The 18,989-nt window shown below is 39.2% G+C and overlaps 5 protein-coding genes across 5 annotated transcripts; 1 reads left to right on the top strand and 4 right to left on the bottom strand.

Annotated features, from left to right (window-relative positions):
• Window positions 1-1,242: 1,242 nt before the first annotated feature.
• LOC128252212 (uncharacterized) lies at window positions 1,243-5,321 on the bottom strand. Its single transcript, XM_052979757.1, has 4 exons — window positions 4,929-5,321; window positions 3,489-4,806; window positions 2,956-3,224; window positions 1,243-2,652 (listed from the first exon to the last, which is right to left on the bottom strand). Exons 1-4 carry the CDS (start codon window positions 5,164-5,166, stop codon window positions 1,322-1,324), a joined length of 3,156 nt encoding a protein of 1,051 aa, XP_052835717.1. The 5' UTR covers window positions 5,167-5,321; the 3' UTR covers window positions 1,243-1,321.
• A 471-nt stretch (window positions 5,322-5,792) lies between these two features.
• LOC128266504 (UDP-glucosyltransferase 2-like) lies at window positions 5,793-8,044 on the bottom strand. The gene is given in 3 exon segments (XM_053003075.1): window positions 5,793-7,284; window positions 7,689-7,851; window positions 7,853-8,044. Coding segments are annotated over 3 exon segments (1,605 nt in total). The 5' UTR covers window positions 7,964-8,044; the 3' UTR covers window positions 5,793-5,953.
• A 950-nt stretch (window positions 8,045-8,994) lies between these two features.
• Window positions 8,995-11,446, bottom strand: LOC128264404 (UDP-glucosyltransferase 2-like). The gene is given in 3 exon segments (XM_052999853.1): window positions 8,995-9,935; window positions 9,938-10,489; window positions 11,015-11,446. Coding segments are annotated over 3 exon segments (1,599 nt in total). The 5' UTR covers window positions 11,268-11,446; the 3' UTR covers window positions 8,995-9,141.
• On the bottom strand, window positions 10,398-14,267 carry LOC128264398 (UDP-glucosyltransferase 2-like). Its single transcript, XM_052999841.1, has 3 exons — window positions 13,943-14,267; window positions 12,208-13,535; window positions 10,398-10,489 (listed from the first exon to the last, which is right to left on the bottom strand). The coding sequence occupies exons 1-3, from the start codon at window positions 14,265-14,267 to the stop codon at window positions 10,472-10,474; spliced, it is 1,671 nt and encodes a 556-aa protein (XP_052855801.1). The 3' UTR covers window positions 10,398-10,471.
• An 84-nt stretch (window positions 14,268-14,351) lies between these two features.
• On the top strand, window positions 14,352-17,607 carry LOC128264415 (UDP-glycosyltransferase UGT4). The gene is made up of 2 exons (XM_052999864.1): window positions 14,352-14,641; window positions 14,914-17,607. Exons 1-2 carry the CDS (start codon window positions 14,380-14,382, stop codon window positions 16,230-16,232), a joined length of 1,581 nt encoding a protein of 526 aa, XP_052855824.1. The 5' UTR covers window positions 14,352-14,379; the 3' UTR covers window positions 16,233-17,607.
• The last annotated feature ends 1,382 nt before the right edge of the window (window positions 17,608-18,989 follow it).

Here is an 18,989-nt window from a genome sequence, read left to right as displayed (position 1 = left end):
CTATGTAGCTTAATCAAAAAGAAGTAGATAAAATACTCAGCTTCCCGTGTCACAACTCACAGAAATTAACAAACAAAAATGAAAAACTGCTTGAGCGCATAACTACCACCAGGTGAACGAGCAATCCGAATATTTTCAGCTGCAGCTCGAGTTTTCTCGACTTTTCACCTGCACAAATTTTTGTAAAAACACGACAGGAAAAAGAGCTTAAAAAAAAAAAGGAACGCAGTGAACCGAACGATTTGCTTGGACTAGTTGCCGATTAGATTCAGTCAGGAAGTGAGCTGATATTTGGACACATTTCTGAGACTGCAAATTGGAATGGCTGACATTGCGTAAATAATAGCTCTGCTTGAGCCCCGAAAAACCGGGTGTAATTAAATGGCAAAGCATTACTTGTGTTTTTGAAATAAATATTTTTGCTGTTTCCGTCGGCAACAATCAACACCTCATTAAAAACGCGTCCAACCACGAAACAGGACATCATTAAATGGCCTCTTCTCCACTGACCACTCGGGACAATTAAAGGGCTCAGAGCCGGAGCGGCGGGGGTCGACAGATCCAACCCTAAATCGCATAAAATAATCTACATTTGCATGCCAACACAAAACACACAGAGCTAATGGCAATTCCAGCCACACCATATTTATATAGCTCATGAATTTTTGATTACGCATTTGGCAATGCGGCCAAAAACGGCCAAAAGCAGCCGAACCCAAATGAGCCAAACCAATCCAACGGAAGTGACTCCGTGCAATTTAATATTACGCATACGCAGCGAATGCAACTGATTGGCAGCGGTTAATAAATGCGCCTGCCGAAACAGGCGCACAAATACACACGGCCACGCAAATATTTTTATGCGTATTCCATAATTTACTGTAGGCCAATCGAGCAGCTTTGCGTGTGACCAGAAAAGCATCGTTATATAATAAATACGCGCATCATAATATCCCATCATTTTGGTGTGCTCTGTGTGGTAAAAACAAACTGAAAACCGTGGGGCCTATCAAAGTTGAATTTTGTAATAGGTAGTTATTTGTCTGCCATTATCTGGCAGGTGATATCATAGTTACATTTTTATTTTTGCCATTTTCTTTTAAATAATTTCATTTTAAAAAAGTAATTCTGGTTATAATTAAAAGATAATTCGTGAAGGTGTGTTTAGCATTGACAGGTTTCTTATTACCTTTTTTTTGTAGCACGTAAAAAAAAATAGTATAGCTATTTCATCAAAACGTTTTTATAAAAATCAAAACTCTCCATAAATGTATTTCACTTTTAGCGAACTTTCTGATTTCGTTTTCTTTTATCGACTCTTTTAGCGAACTTTCTGCTTTCGTTTTCTTTTATCGATTCCACGTCTTAAAATCGTTTTCAAAATCTTGAGCACACAAAGCACGATAAGTGCAAGAACAACCAGAAGGGCTAGAACAAAAGTGCCCAGGACATCCAGGCTGTGATAGGTAAAGAAGTCCAATTCCCTGCCAGCCACCCGCATATGAGGTGCTCCCTTGTGACGCAGGACGTAGTGAGTCCACCAGACAGCCGTTTCTAAAGGACTCATGGGTTGATCCCGATATCGAGCCGCTGTTGTTCTTGCCGATAGATCGAAACTCTTCTCTGTCAGCAAGCGGATGATAGCATTCTTTAACTCAACGCTGGTCATAGTCTTATAGTTCAAAACTAGTCCAAGACCCTGTCTGTTAATATGTTCCATATTGCGGAACTGATCAAAATAAAAGGGGAGTCCCAGCATGGGTTTGCCATGGTGTATACATTCGACGGTGCTCTGCAATCCTCCGTGGGTTAAAAAAAGCTTAACTTTTGGATGGGCCAGAATATCCTGCTGTGGAAACCAGTTACTAATTAAAACATTTGAGGGCTTCTCAGACAAATTCTCGTCCTCAAATTTCCACAGGACACGCTGCGGCAGGCTTGCAAATGTTTCGATCAATACTTTCTGGCGATCTCCTGCCAGATTTTTTCCTCTAACATTGGTGCCAAGAGAAAAATAAATTACTCCATGTTCACCAGCACCTTGGATAAAATCCTCCAAATCCTTGGGTAAAGCTTTCGGATGCTGATTAATATGCATACCACCCACTTCGATCACATTGGGAACATATGGCCGAGGAGGAGCCAATGTAAAATGTTGGTTTACCAAAATCAAAGCAAAGTTTCTTGTAATCTCGGACAGCGGTAGCTTTTCAGCTGTTTTAGGAAAATACTTTCTGTAGAGCCCCGCATGCTTTTCCTCGTGCCACCAACGCCAGTTAATCCAGGTAATAGTGTGTTGCATAAAGTGTGCTAAACGTCCTCCATAGGTCTCCAGATCGTACCATCGAAACCCCGGAGACTGCAGATACGACAACGGTGATATATTGCCCACCAATTCGTCAATCCTCCAGTCAGTGCCGTAGGAAGCTATTCCAATTATTGGGGCCTCAAAATAAGCCGCCAAACCATAGAGTGCATCGAGCCGCCAGAGATCCACAATTATTAGATCAAACTTAGCTTTTCCAGGCTTAAGTATCTCCCGACGAACACCGTCATTGTTCAGCACTAACTTTGCGAGGTTGAAGGTGTACGTGTTGATAAATTCAATATATTTCCAAGTGCCCTTGAACGCAGATAAACTTTTAATCGTTTCTGAAATAAAATTAAGAACATAATAATTACAAATAAATTTATTGATTCCGATTCTGAGCATTAAAAAACTGAAAGTTTTTTTAGTCTAATAGTCCAAGCAGTGTAATGAAACAACTGTGTTTGCTAACTGCAGGTCAAGAGGTATTCATTTTTGAATATTCCAATAAATGTACTAAAATTTAACCAGAATACTGGTTACTGGTAACAATTATAATAACGAAAAATTTGAAGTTGATAACAGTTTTCAGCTAGAGTCAAGCAAGTATCAGCCCTTCAGCGCAAACCATTAAGACTACCACTTACCCTCAATATTCTCAAACACTTCCGGAACAGGTATTTCGTGTATATTGATCACAGGTTCCTTTAATGGAAACGGACTGACAGAGCTTATTTCATGCCCCAAAGAGGCCAAACTTTTCAAATAGGGTAAGGCGTGATAATAATGGGAGTGACTTGGTATAGGAAACAAGGCGAGAATGCGAGCTCCGTCCAAGAAACCGGGCAGAAAAACGACTAAAAGGGTGAACGACCTCAGAACCAACATATTTCGACTGGCGTGCGTGATGCCCAAACTCAAACGAAAGACTGACTAGCAAACCTTACCAGACAGAACGAAGAAATTATTTCTGCTGATAAGATTATTTCCCTTTTCAATAAAATAGCGGAAAAAGGGACTGTAAATCAACATAACCATATTTCGCTTATCTGGTCCGCACCATTTTTAATCTTTAACTACACTTTCACAGACGCTACTTAAGTTTTTATCTCCCTTTATTTCAGTGTTTACATCGAACATATCAAACATCAAGGAATCTTTGTACTCTTCTTCGATTTACTGGGTTTTTTGTTTGTTCTTGGTCTTTCCAAGTCCAGTTATCTTTGCTATTTTCCATATCAGACCCACCGCGATCGTAACGATCAGGAGAGCACCAGCCAAGAGGGCTGCAATGACATCCAAGCTGTGGTAGGCGAAGAAACCCAAGTCCTGGCCAGCCACTCGCATGTGGTAGGCTCCTTTGTGCCGCAGGACGTACTCTGTCCACCAAATGGCCGTGTCCAGAGGAGTCATGGGCTGATCCCGATACCGATCCGACATCTGCCGCGCTGTCTCAGCAAATCGCGGCTCCTGGACCAACCGTTCGATGGTCTCCTTGAACTCCTGCTGCGTCATTGTCTTGTGATCCAGCCCCAAACCAAATCCAGCCTGCGTGGCCCTCTTTACATTCAGGAACTGATCGTAAAAAAAGGGCAGTCCTAAAACTGGTTTACCATGATGAATGCTCTCTATGGTGCTCAGCAGCCCGCCGTGAGTAATAAAGAGTTTGACCTTGGGATGGGCCAAAATATCTGGCTGAGGGAACCACTTGTTGATGAAAACATTGGCAGGTTTTCCAGGCAGTTTGTCGTCCTCGAATTTCCACAGAACCCGTTGCGGCAGAGTCGCAAAGGTTTTTAGGATTAGTTGAAGTCTATCAGCTGGCAGATCCTTGCTCTTCACATTTGAGCCCAAAGAAAAGTAAATCACACCGTGCATCCCGGAACCCTGAACAAACTCCTCCAAGTCCTTGGGCAATGCAGCTGGCTTGTGGGATATGTGCAGACCCCCAACCTGAATCATATTTGGAACGTAGGAGCGCGGAAAACTTAGCGAGAAGTGCTGATTTAGCAGCACCAGGGAGAAGTTTCTGTTCAACTCAGTGAGTGGAACCCTTTTTGAAGCTACGGGAAAGTACTTCTCATACAACTTTTCCTGCTCAGGCATATGTACCAATTTGTAGTTGACCCTGGCAATTGTAGTATCCACAAAGTTAGACACGCGCTCCCCGAAAGTCATGCGATCGGTGTAACCCGCTGTTACCAGGGGTGTATACGATAGAGGCGAGACATTGCCGACCAGCTCATCAATGTTCCAATCGGTTCCAAAGGTGGAGATGCCTATAATGGGGGCATTAAAATGGGCCGCAAATCCATAGTAGGCATCCGACCGTAGAGCCTCCACAATAATCAGATCATAGTGATCCTTTCCAGGAGGCAGGAGAGTTTCAGTCACCTCCTTATTGGTAAGAACTGAGCGTGTGATGTCCACAAAGAACTTGTTAATGAAATTGTTCTCCAGCCATAAGTTCATCGGATCGGCCAGCTCGTTTATTATTTCTAGAAAGTTCAGAAGTGGTATTAAACTAAGGCAGGCAATTAGGCGTTACAGATATCTTTGTGTTTCTCCACTCGGAAACAAAAACACCTTCCTTACTAATTTTTTAAATGTACTTACTTACCATCATAATTGTTAAAAACTTCAGGAATGGGAATGTCTCGAAAGTTTTTCACTAGTTTCTTTTGCGGAAAAGCATTAATCGAGGTCACCTGGTGACCCCGAGAAGCCAGTGTCTTCAGATAGGGTACCACATTTATGTACTGCGATGGTCCAGGGAAGGGAAATACGGCCAGTATTCTGGCAGCCTGGAGACAAGCAGGCAGCAACAGCAACAAAACACTCAAATGAACGGCCAGCATCTTACAGATCGTCTGGTTTTAACAGACTCAAGCTATAAACTAAATCGGCAATCGCACGTTACAGCATAGGGCTCGGCTATTAGATAACACTTTTGGACACCGACATGCGATAGCAATTCTCAACAGATGCGATTATGGCAATTTCGTAGGCGATCCACATCTCAACGACGCACCCCATCACTACACAGTGCCCCATCTAAGCCCATCTCATCCATCAAACGAACAAAACAGTGCAGTGCTTTTCACATTCAGAAATCCAAAGTTACAAAGATGATTTTTAGTTCAAAAACTTTGAAGTATAATCCGAAAGTCGTATCTCAGCATTCGATATCTTCACGACACTAATAAATCTATAAAATTATAAACTTCCCACCTCATAGTTTATATGGTCTGCATTTTACATACATACATAAAAATCTTGATTTCACATATTTTTTTATTAAACATTTTTCTGAGCGTAATTTTTGATAAACAAAGCCCGACGGTTATGCGTGCACAAATATGATTATAATGATTCTTTAACATGAGTATTTATAACTTGATGCACCTGATACCACTAATAAACAATTAGTTGGATTAATTTCATTCGGCTTACCCCACACAAGACCAAAATTTGTTCAACTTGCTGAGCTTTAATATGGATTACAACTTCATTTAATATTATTATTCTTATAAGTGCTAGTAACAGAACAAATAATTTCAAACGTACCTTACACAAACGTTAATAATAAAACAAATACAAAATAAGTGGCGGCATAAACTTGACTAGTTAATGGACTTTAATTGGTTACTGGGTCTTCAATTTGCTCGACGCCCCACGACGTTTTGATATGATATAACAGAGTCCCCTCAGAAGATAGCGTAGTACAATCACGACGATCAGTATGGAGACAAGAGTGACTGCGATTAGAAGTCCCCAGGTGTCCAGTCCGTGGAACTGAATGAAGTCCAGATCCCGGGCGGCACATCTCAAGTGGGTGGCGCCCTTGTGCCTCAATACGTATTCGGTCCACCAAATTGATCGCTCCAAGGCGGTTTCCTTTTGATCGCGGAATAGCTTCGACTTAATTTGTGCTGCTGTCGCATAGCTGGGACTACTCAAGAGTTCCTGAATAAGGGAAGTCAGTTCTGTGGCATTAGCACTCCACAAATCCGCACTGAGACCATAGCCCGCCTGTTTGGCCCTCTGCACATTCAAGTGCTGATCGTAGAAGACTGGCAGACCCAAGACGGGCTTGCCAAAGTAAATACTCTCAATGGTGCTTAGTAGTCCTCCGTGGGTGATGAATAGGTTCACATTCGGATGTGCCAGGATATCTGGTTGGGGGAACCACTTGCTTATGAACACATTCGGAGGCTTTTCAGGCAGTTGGTCGTCCTCGAATTTCCACAAAACACGTTGAGGCAGACTGGCAAATGTTTCCATTAGAACTTGTCGGGTGGCCGGTGGTAAATCTGCACTCTTAATATTGGAGCCCATCGAGAAGTATATAATTCCCTGGGGGGATTGCTCCACAAATTTTGCCAATTCTTCTGGTAAAGGCTGAATCTTTCGCTGCTGTTGCAAGTGCAGACCACCCACCTCGATCATGTTGGGCAAATAGGGTCGTGGATAGCTCAGCGAAAAGTGCTGGCCCAGCAGAATGAGCGAAAAGCTATCCAAAACTTCCTTCAACGATTTCCTGGCATTTGGAAAGTATTTCGCATACAAATCCCGCTGAGTGGGCAGGTGGATAATTCTCTTGTGCAGCCAAATGATAGATGCCTCCCACACATTTCGCAAACGATCCTCGAAACCCATTCGCTCCGTTCTCGATGACAGCAACAAGGGATTGTAGGATAATGGCGATATATTGCCCATTAACTCATCGATATGAATATCGGTGCCGTACGACGAAATCCCAATGGTCTGGGCCCCAAAATGCTGGGCCAGGCCAAACAGCGCCTCGTTTTGAACCGTTTCCAAAACGACCAGATCAAAACTCTGCGAACTGGCCAACAATTCCTTTACCGCTGGATCGTCCAAAACACATGTAGTCAGGAGATTGAGGAACTCGGTGGTCATGGTCAAAACTTTCCATTGGTTTGCCTCCTGATTGTAGTCCATATTTCCAAATGCTGTAATACAAGGTACTCTATTACTTATTATTAAAAGAGTCAGCTGAAATAAGGCTCATAGTTTAGGGTAGGTATCACATTAATTTTCAAATTTCCTCCAGTTTAGATTAATTTTTTATATGAATTAAACCAAAATAGTGTAGAAATCAAAATCTTAAACTAAAACATTTCTGTTAATCACTTATTAAGGAAAATAATGCTTTAAAACAGACTTGTCTATTAAATCACGCTGATCAAAAATAAATCATTTTGTAGGATCGGATATATATTTTGTAATAAAAAAAAATATATAAAATACATAATTTTTATATAATAAATATTAGGTTCTTACTCTAAATAAATTACAAATTTCTTTAAGCAATTTTAAATTCAGGTCGTAATAAAACATTAAAAGCATATCTTACCTGCCATTATTTCGTGTATTTTTTTGGCACCAATCACACGAAAGTTGGGATCGTTTTTTTCGCTGCCAAAAGTGTTGATCACGGTGACATTATGACCCCGACGGGCCAGTTCCTTGAGATACTGTTCGGCGAATATGTACTGCGATCGGCCGGGAAAGGGAAAAAACGGCCAGAATTCGTGATCTTTGAACCCCTTCATCGGCATTGGCGCTGAACAGAAAAATCGAGCCAAATAGCAAAAGGCCCAGCCCAAATCCAGAACGTATAGTTCCCATTTCCAAAGCGACCACAGCGTTTCGCTGACAAACGGCAACTAATCTATCACAGAAAGTTTTCTATATACATATATAATTATCGGTGAGTGCCGATTAAAAAAATCGCGAAAATTATGCTCATTCCACACAATCTAAATTCACTGGAGCGAGTCAGAAGTTTAGTTTTTAGAGACAGCCGAATTTCCGTTATATCTCATTTTAAGTGTATGTATGTACGTATATTTTTCGGCGTCACCGGCTTGCCTTAGTCAACATTGTTGATTGTTTACATACAATATTTAGTCGTTATGCAAGCGATAAGAGAGGTTAATAGTACTCTTTTCTTCCATCTGGTTCTCTTTACTTTTCGGCTTATCGGCATTCGACTCTTTGTTTGTCAATTTCTCTCGTTGTTTTTGTTTACACGAACTTTAAATTGAACACAGTTTTTGTTTTCAGAGTCAGCGAAAGACGTATACCCTACTCTTAACTAAAAATTAATCACTTTAGTTTGAAGACAATAATATTTTAGAGAACAATATATTGCAAGAATTTTAATATTTCTACAAAAATTTTATTAAAATTGTTTTTAGCCTTTAAATATATTTTAATAAAGTAAATATGTTAAAATCGAAATATAAAACTGGTTTTATGTTCTTTATTTTACAAAACATTGTAATTAATCTGTATTATATAAATATAGAAGTAACACATGTACTTAACTACTTAACTTGTAAAGCTTTGGAATTCAATAATTTCATGTTTTATTTATCACACCTTCAATAAAATATGCTCTCTAAGCACCGTTTTAAAACAAAGTCTGGAAACACATCGAGACAAACATCAATAAAAGGCAATTAAAAAGGCCATTATTGTGCACATAATTTATTGTCCATTCCCTTAGGCCTAAAAATAACAATGAAAAATTAGTCGAAACCAAATTATATATAAATATATATAAATTATATAAATTATATAATTATATAAATAAATTATAAATAAATTATACAATTTATATAATTTATATAAATTATATATAAATTCAACTGTTACTTACAACTCGCTATTCATTGTTTTTAAAAAATAAATTACAAATAATACGACGTCATTACGATCAAATATTATAAAATTACGCAAATCTTGCTTATTGATGCATTCATAAAAGCAAAACAAATTAATTCAAATATTTCGATTAAAGCTCAACCTGTATTTATACTAGGCATTTCGTCATTTCTTATAATACCAGGTAAAGGCAAAGAAGAATTTGCGAATTTAGCCAAATAAATGAGGCAACACCTGCCTTTGAAAAGGGCCATAAAAACTATACCCACGACTATGGACAACCGTAGTCCGACCAACAGGAATTTATCAATGGAATAGTATTCGACCAGTTTCACCTGTGATTGAGAAACCCTCAGATGATTTGCTCCCTTGTAGCGCATGACGTATTCGGTCCAATAAATAGCAGTTTCCAAGGGATGCATGGGCTGATCACGTAATTTTTGCGACATAGCCAATGCATTTTCTCTGTACTTTGGTCGATTTATTAAGCTATAGACAGTATCCTTGAAATCCTTCTTTGTTATGCTGTTAATATTTAACTGAAGGGCTGCTTCTTCCTCTATCAAGACTTCCAAATTCCTGAATTGATCGAAGAACAAAGGCAGGCCCAAAACGGGCTTCGCATAATATGTGGCCTCAATAACACTCAGCATTCCGCCATGGCTTATAAAGAGCTTAACATTGGGATGTGCCAGTATGGCTTGTTGTGGCAAAAGTTCTGAAAGGTATATATTACTGGTTAAGTTCTCAGGAGGTTCCTCTTCAAACTTCCAAATAACGCGCTGTGGCATCGACTTAAAACTCTCCAGCAACATTTTCTTGGTTTCCTTGGGCAAATCCTTACTTTTTTGCTCCACACCCAAAGCGAAGTAAATCACACCATGTTCGGCCTCATCGATGAACACCTGTAGATCTTTGGGAAGCTGATCTCATGAAAGCCGGCCACCTCGATCATGCCTGGAACACTCGACCTAGGTCGAAACAAGCTAAAATGTTGATTCAACAGAAGTAAAGAGAAGCTGTGCCGGATATCCAGGAAACTTTGATCCAGATGGCCAAAGAAGTGCTCGTGAAACAGTTTTATTTTCGGTAGGAAAACCAACTGAACCAACAGCCATTCCTCGGTGGTGTAGTACCAACTGTGTATGCGATCCCAAATACTTCTCACGGGTATCATGCCCAACGGCGTTAATGGCTCCTCCAAAATGGAGGCTCCGTGGCCCACCAGAGTATTAGAATTCCAATCCGCTGCACAGGTGGAAAGTCCGATTAGTGAGGCATTGAAGTGCGCTGCCAATCCGTAGAGCAAATCGGTGAAAGATGGTTCGACCACCACCAAGTCGAATGTAACATTCGCTTGCATCAAGGCCCGAACCTCCCCGTTATTCAGGACATTTAGACCAGCGTTAACCATGATTCTGGTCAAGGAAATCATTTCTCCCCACTTGTTCGCCGGAGAAGTGATCATTAAGAACTCTTCAAAGTCTAGAGTAAACGAAAAAATCAAAGGAAATTATTCTATTAACTTGGTTTCCAATAACATATGGTCCTTTCTAGGACTTATATTTATTTGCATAAAAATATATTTAAAAAAAATACATATAACAAAAAAAAAAAAAGTAAACCTATTATTGTTTATGCAGTATACATGTTAAATATAGTAATGTCAACAGGGAACTTTATATTGAATAGTATCTACAGTTAGCACTTCTACTAAAGTCTTAGGCATTTTTTTTTGGTGACCGTGTCTTTATCTTGAAACCTAAGATTGTCATTCGATTTTATCCCTTTCCGATGGAATAATATTGTTTATCTGACGTCAGAGGTAAATTTGCCTTATCAAAGAAAATTACTGAGTTTAAGATAAGATAAGGCACTTGCAATAATTACTGCCATGAAATGTTAACAGTATTGTTAAAAGATTATGTTCCTGCTATAATCTGTAAATAATATCATTGTGCTGGAAAGCTAATGTTTCTCCATTTATATTTCAACCTCACTATTACAAACCCGATATAACGTTGTTATTATCCCTTATACGAATGAAGGACACATTTTGAATAAGCTTGCAATGCTTGAACGCATGAATCACTGTCAGCTGGTGACCCCGATCGGTGAGTGCCTGAATATAGGGTGTCATCAGAAGGCATTGAGCGTGCGATTCGAAGGGGGCGATGACGAGTATTCGGGCGCCGTGGATCCAGCAAATCGCGATCAATATTACAGCGAGCACCGGCAAAAACCATCGCCCCGTGCAAAACATATTGGCCGAACGCCCGTTTATTAACTGACTAACTGGAGGGTTTTTAACTCGAACTCTTGCACATTTTTGCCTATTTTGTACTGATTAGATTGCCCCATCGAGCTTGGCTGGCGGGGTATTTACACCAAAACAGTATCACTTCGGGCGGCTTCAAGTCAGGTCGATTCACGCAGAGTTTATAGGGGTTTCTTGTACACCTTTGGATCGTTCAGCAAAAAAGGTAGTCAATATATACCAAAATAATGAAACAAAGATCCAAATAAAACAAATTTAAAAATTATATAAAAAATTAAAGAAGTTACCACCGTGTTACGTTTTATACATATACTAAGCCCTTTTAAAATAGTAATTACTGATAAACCAAATTAAAACTTTTCCGTTGATGCTCATTGTCCGTTGCTTACTTTTTCATTTTGCAAAAATATTTGATTTATTCCGTTAAATTAAAGTTAATTTTCTTAACAGTTAAAAATTCATTTAGGACTTTTAAAATATTTTAACATAAAATATTATATCCTTAACAACAATTAATTTAATGCTTATTTATACACCGTTTCAAAGCCATAAGCACACAGCCGATCCAAAAATATGTTTGGAAACACTTAGAAACAGTCATAATTATAAATTCAATTAAGATTAGATAAAGCTACTGTAGTGCTTATCAATTATTGTTCCTGCTGTAATCAATACAAAGTAAACTAAAAAAATTACAGAAAATGTAATTTATTTTTTTACGTATATACGTACTTTTTGTTTTTTTTTGCATTAATTTTACTAATATGTTTTAACTGCTAGAATTATATTTGATTATTTTGTAAACTAAACAGTTAGTAGTCAAATTAAATCTTGATTTACTACAACAACTAAGTTGACCTATCTCTATAAAAACTAAATGTTGTTTTAAAAAGTCAAAAAACTTTTTATAAATATTTTAACGAACCGCTTCGATGTTGTGATGATTCCAAAAAGGCTTCGCGTATCTGGTCAAACGAACGAGCCAACACCTTCCTTTCAAAAGCGCAAAAAGAACTATGCCCATTACCAAGAATAAGCGTACTCCGACTATCAGGAATTTATCCAGGCAATAATATTCGACCAGCTTTATTTGTGATTGAAGTACTCTCAGATGATTTGCTCCCTTGTAGCGTATGATGTATTCTGTCCAATAAATGGCCGTTTCCATGGGATGCATAGGCCTATCCCGAAATTTTCGGGACATGACCAAGGCATTTTCCCTGTATTTTGGTTGATTTATTAGGTTTTCCAAAGTATCCACGAACTCTTCTTTTGTCATGCTGTTTATGTTCAACTGTAGAGCTGCTTCCTGCTCCATCAAAACTTTCAAATTTCTGAATTGATCGAAGAACAAAGGCACGCCCAAAACGGGCTTCGCAAAATAGGTGGCCTCGATAATACTTAGTATCCCACCGTGGCTAATAAAAAGCCTTACGTTTGGATGTGCCAATATGGCTTGTTGTGGCAAAAGTTCTGATAGGTATATATTACTGGTCAAGTTCTCAGGAGGTTCCTCTTCAAACTTCCAAATAACGCGCTGTGGCATCGACTTAAAACTCTCCAGCAACATTTTCTTGGTTTCTTTCGGCAAATCCTTACTCTTCTGCTCCACACCCAAGGCGAAGTAGATCACACCATGTTCGGCCTCATCAATGAACAACTGCAGATCCTCCGGCAAGCTTGGAATCTGTTTGGGTATGTGAAGGCCACCCACCTCAATCATACCCGAAACACTTGATCTGGCCCGAAACAAGCTAAAGTGCTGATTCATCAGAAGTAAAGAGAAGCTGTGCCGGATCTCAAGAAAACTCCGATCGAGATGGCCAAAGAAGTGATCGTGTACGAGTCTTAGTTTCGGTAGGAAAACCAACTGCATCAGCAGCCATTCCTCGGTGGTGTAGTACCAAGTGTACATTCGATTCATAATATTTCGCACGGGTAACGCGCTGAAAACTTGAAGAGGCTCCTCCAAATTGGATGATCCGTGACTCAAGAGGCTATTAAGATTCCAATCCGCTGCACAGGTGGAAAGTCCGATCAGCGGGGCTTTGAAGTGCGCTGCCAATCCGTAGAGCACATCGGTGAAATATGGTTCGACCACCACCAAGTCGAATGTAACATTCGATTGCATCAATGCCCGAACCTCCTCGTTATTCAGTACGTTTAGACCAACGTTAGCCATGATTCTCGCCATAGAACTCATTTCTTCCCACTTGCTCTGAGTAGAAGGGATTTCCAGGATGTCTTCAAAGTCTACAGTAACATAAACGAAACCGAAGAGTAGAACTTATAAAGAATTGATGTGAGTTACACTTAATAATATTGTCATTTCTGATACTATTTTAAAATATCTTTATTTTAAAATATATCAAAGAAATAGATTTTGGGTTGATTTTCTAACTAAATTAATTATCAGTCACTCAAAACTTATGTTACTTAAAACAAGCAACCAAATCTTAAATCAGCGTAACAAATTTTACTCCTTTAAAATACATTCATCTAAATTTTGATGCGTTTATCTATCAAATAAAAAATTGCCATTCAATTCTGTCACTTGGCGACGGAATAATATTTGTTATCTCGCGTCTAAGCTTATCTAAAAAAATTACTGGTTCTAATGGCTGTAAGATTTCGTTTTTATTTACCCTTTATTCACGTACCCGAAATAACGTTATTATTATCCCTAATACGAATGAAGGACACATTTTGAATAAGCTTGCAGTGCTTGAACGCATGTATCACAGTCAGCTGGTGACCCCGATCAGTGAGTGCCTGAATATAGGGTGTCATCAGACGGCATTGAGCGTGCGATTCGAAGGGATCGACAATAAGAACTCGGGCACCGCGGATCAAGCAGATCGCGTTTAATATCAGACCGAGCACCGGGAAAAGCCATCGCCCCAGGCGAAACATGTCGATTGGGCAACCGATTTTCAACTGACTGACTGGAACTATTTCGCATTTTCTGCTCGAACTCTTTCGCATATTCGCTCATTCTGTACACTGATTAGATTGCTCCATCGAGCATTTCTGGCGGAGTATTTTGATCAAAGCAGTATCGCTTCGGGCATCGGCATGTGAGGTCGATTTTCGTGAAATGTCTAGGGGCCCGGGCATTGCTGGTCTGCTGCTCCCGGCCTTAATACTTGGGCTGCTGTGCCCAAAACTAGCCGAGACGGAAAACATTTTGGCCATCTTTTCGTACACTTTTGGTTCGTCCTATTTGCTGGTCACTCCATACCTGAAAAACCTCGCTCAGCGGGGTCACCAACTGACTGTGATATCGTCCGTCGCAGATATGCCCGACATAGAAGGTGTTCATCATATACGCGTGCCCAAATTGGATATGCTGAAGCAAGGTAACGAACTCTGAGTACTTTGAAAAGAGAAGCCACATGGTTATTTTGATTATCAGTTTTTGATATTGTCAAACTGCTTGGATTTATTGCTTTGAAAAAAAAAAACCTTAAGCAATGTTCTCTCCAACAAAAAATATACTTTTCTTGTTTTTTTGGCTGCAAATTCGAATCACAAAAAATAAATTGTGGTTTTCCCAAGAAACAATCAAAATAATTTTGTATATGTAAACAATTATTTATATTTCAATTAAAACTTTTTAAACCACTTACAGAACTCATGGATTATGATTTCGACTTGGAGCTTAGCAAATGGATGGAGGCTCAGTTCGTGTCCGAATACTTCAACAACTGTTCGCGATTCGTACTGGGAGATCCTGGGGTGCAGGAGCTGCTCCACAACTCGAGTGCCCAGTTTTCGATGGTGATTATGGAGGCTTCACACACCGATGCCCTTTACGGATTTTCGCAGCACTTTAATGCACCGCTGGTGGGAATCGCCGCCTACGGATCGGCGTGGAACATTGACTTCCTGGTGGGGAACTCGGCGCCGAGTATCTACGAACCGATGTCCGCCTTGGGCTATTCGCCCGGCCTCAGTCTGATGGAGAAGTGGCACAATCTGATCTTCATCACCGAAGAGCGTCTAGTGGAGCGCTTCATTTACCTGCCATCCCAAGTCGACCTCTATAAGCAGTACTTTCCCGGAGCGTCAGCCAGTATCCATGATCTGCGCCGGAGATTCTCCCTGATCCTGATCAATCAGCACTTCAGCATGGGTCGAGTGCGCAGTAATGTTCCCAATATCGTGGAAGTGGCCGGCATGCACCTGGCCGACCCTGCTATACCCTTGGATGACGAGCTTCAAAAGTTATTGGATGAAGCCGAACATGGAGTCATATACTTTTCAATGGGTCTGCAAGTACGGGATAAGTGGTTGCCGTCGGGAATGCAGACAACACTGTTTGCTGCCTTTAAGCAACTAAAGCAAAGAGTGATATGGAAAAACAATAATCCAGAGATGTTCAATGATTCAAGGAATGTCTTTGCGAGATCGTTTTTTCCCCAGCGAGAGATCCTCAATCATCCCAACGTAAAGCTCTTTATCAATAATGCTGGACTTTTGAGCACCATCGAATCCGCTCACTACGCGGTTCCCCAGCTCTGTGTTCCTTTATTCTACGATCAGTTCCAGAACACCAAGCGCATGGAGCAGATGGGCGTGGCCCGAAGGCTGGATTATACAGATCTCACTAGCGACGGCGTTGTCATGATCATCGAGGATATGTTGTTGAATGCTAGTTATAAGCAAAATGCGCGGGATTTATCAAACCGATTTCATGACCAACCCATGTCTCCTATGGAGACCGGCATTTGGTGGACAGAATATATCCTGCGGCACAAGGGAGCCGATCATATGCGAATCGCCGAGCAGGAAATGTCCCTAATGCAATATTATGACGTGGATGTTGTTTCGGTACTTTTTGGACGAATCGGACTGACTGCTATGATTGTGATCTTTCTGGGTTGGAAACTGGTCTCATTGGCGACAAGAAACCTTGAGTACCGATTAAATGTACCCATGGTAAGATAAACTTATGTTATTATGAGTATAACATTATTTAATGGTTCACATTTGGATCTTCTGATAAGGGTGAAACAAAGTTTCTTATTATTAAACTAGGCTATTATTTATTTTTAAAATTGTACACAGCAAATGTGTAAAAAGTAAATGGATGTAACTGACAATTTTGGAAAACTATTGTATTTATTTTAAGCGATAGAAAACTGTTTAGCTAGCAGAATCTATTAAACGTTGTGCATATCTAAAGCTTATAGCATTTTTGGGTTTTATAAAAATTGTAGACTCATTTTACCAAATCAATTGCAAACTAACCGTAGATAACATTACTTAATCTGAGTTAAATAGATATGTGTGAATGGACTGTAGCGTAAAAAAAATAAGCGTATTTATTGTAAGAGTTTCTATCCCACACTGATAGCGGGTTATCTTATCAGTCTGTTTAACGACCGTGGAAGCGCTAAATAAAATATTTTTACTAGAATGACCATTTAAAACAGCTTATAATCAATAACTATAATAGGTTTTTAAATAATATTTGTGGTAATTTTTTAGTTTTTTTTTTGCAATATTAAAAAAAATTTAAGGTAGACTTGCTATGCGGTCATATAATATATATTTAAATAGACCCATTATAAAATGTATCATATAACATTATAGCACTAGCAATTAGAACAAAGAAAGAAAATATTTTAAAGACGAAAAGCTTCTTCCCCCTTAACTGCCATGTATATTAGTATAATTAGAAAACTTTACCTTTTCCAATCGTTATCTCTCCAAACCCTTTTCATTCCTTTCTTTTTTGGGCCATAAACATAACCGCGCTCATTAAGTATTTTACATCAATCAGCACGTGCCCAGCATGTTTTCTTTTCTTTTCACAAAAAAGAGCAAAGAAATAAAAAAAGAGGAATTGAAAGAATGGAATTCTGGAACAGAAAAGGCACATTAAAATGCACAGGACAAGCTGGTGAAAAAAGTGCGCACAATTGCTCCCAAAATTGCTGGGTGAAATACTCCAGAAACGTGAATCAAAAGAAGTCGAAGTCGGCTGGTTCCCAGAACTCGAAAACGGTGAACCGCAAGTGAACAACTTCCCCTTCATAACCATTGAAGCGTTATTTCTGTGACGGTCCACCGATAGCCAGGGTAACGAATGCACCGCGCATAAAAACACACCCAACTACAGTCATCTGTCCCTAAAATGGAAAACAAACAACTGCGTCTGATACCGCTTAGTGCAATTGTATTGTTTGGTTCATTGATTAGATAGCTTGATTGCAGTTTGTTCATATCAATATTTAACTAGTTCTTTTTGATAAGCGAGCTTTTAAAAGTTGATCGTAGACTACATATCATTTTCCACCTCATATTTTCAACAATTAATATCAGGACACAATAATTTTTATTAATTTTTTTTATAACATTGGGATTTTATTTAAAAAATCTGTGGAAAACTAATTAATTCTGTTAAATATTATTTTGCAAAATTTTATCAAAAGTTCATTTAGTCAATACACACCGTATTTTTCAGCTCAACAAAATTTATTTGGATCTGTTACTAGTTATTATATACAAAAATCTATAAAATGCGGATCTTACCCACAAGAATGTACATATTATTTATGCCAATAATAAACCTAAAAGGAAAAATAAAATGTGTGTCAAATGTTGGCATGTTAATAAGTTTGGCCAAGTCCGCATAAAACAAAATTGCACTCAACGTGTTGTCAATTTGATGTTTATTGCAGATTTTTATTTGATTTTATGTTTGCAACATTTGAATTTATGAGCCGGCCATAAACTGCCGGCGAGTCTAATCCGAAAATTCTTGTAAAATTGCCAAAGACTCGCGAGGCACTGGGCGATGAGGAGTTGACCTAAGTCAGGCCATTTTTATTGGCCATTTGGCAGAGGCGCCGGGGCAAACTTTGTCCCTCATTGTTGGCGCTGGCCAATACTCAAGTGGGCGTCTTTCATTGGCGCTTAACTAACTGAAATTAAGTAAACTTTTCTTTTGACTTTCATAAGCCTTTTAATAAGCCATAATCCCCGCTGGCATTATCTGGTCCCCGTCACAAGCGCACAAAGGACAAGCCCACACACACCAGCACAGGCATAATAAAATCTAATTAACATCCCCGACTGAGCTCGGGAAAACCTCGCGCAATAAAAATCATCAATAGTAGGAAAGAAGTTTATTAAAAGTGATTTTCATCACTGCGGCCAAGACTCTGTGGGTTAATGCTGGATGCTTCTGGGGAAACAGGAACTAAATGTTAAGCTAAGAACTAACATTTTCAGGGCCACATGTCTGCGATAAAAGGATTGCAGGCTTTCTTAGGAATATACTCTTTACTTAAAAGATTGAAGAAATTCTTTATATTTTCACTTGAAATAGCGGTTTTTTCGAAGTAGATTTTTCCTAGATTTAACTTTGTCTTTCACTGCCTGATTTTTTCACTTATGATTACTTATGGTAAGTATATTGCAACTTAATTATTTTATTTTAAACTTATATTTAGTACAGAAATCATTCACATTTATATGTAACGTTTTGTAAAATCCTCTTATATTACAAAATTTAATTAGAGGGCATATACGATTCGTCGTATCGATAAGGCACCTTATTTTAATTTTCCTATGAGTCTTATATACTTTTTTGGTTAGAAAAGTTATGAGGCAGGCTTTTAATTAGCGCCTGCCAACCAGTCAGCCAGCCGTCGTGGCGAAAGTCCCAGAACGCATTACGCATACGCAGCGTTGACG

Source organism: Drosophila gunungcola, chromosome 3R (genome assembly GCF_025200985.1).
Source record: "Drosophila gunungcola strain Sukarami chromosome 3R, Dgunungcola_SK_2, whole genome shotgun sequence".
Classification (NCBI taxonomy): Eukaryota; Metazoa; Arthropoda; class Insecta; order Diptera; family Drosophilidae; genus Drosophila; species Drosophila gunungcola.
Note: the sequence above shows the minus strand (reverse complement) of the source record. Positions and strands in the feature narration are given on the sequence as shown.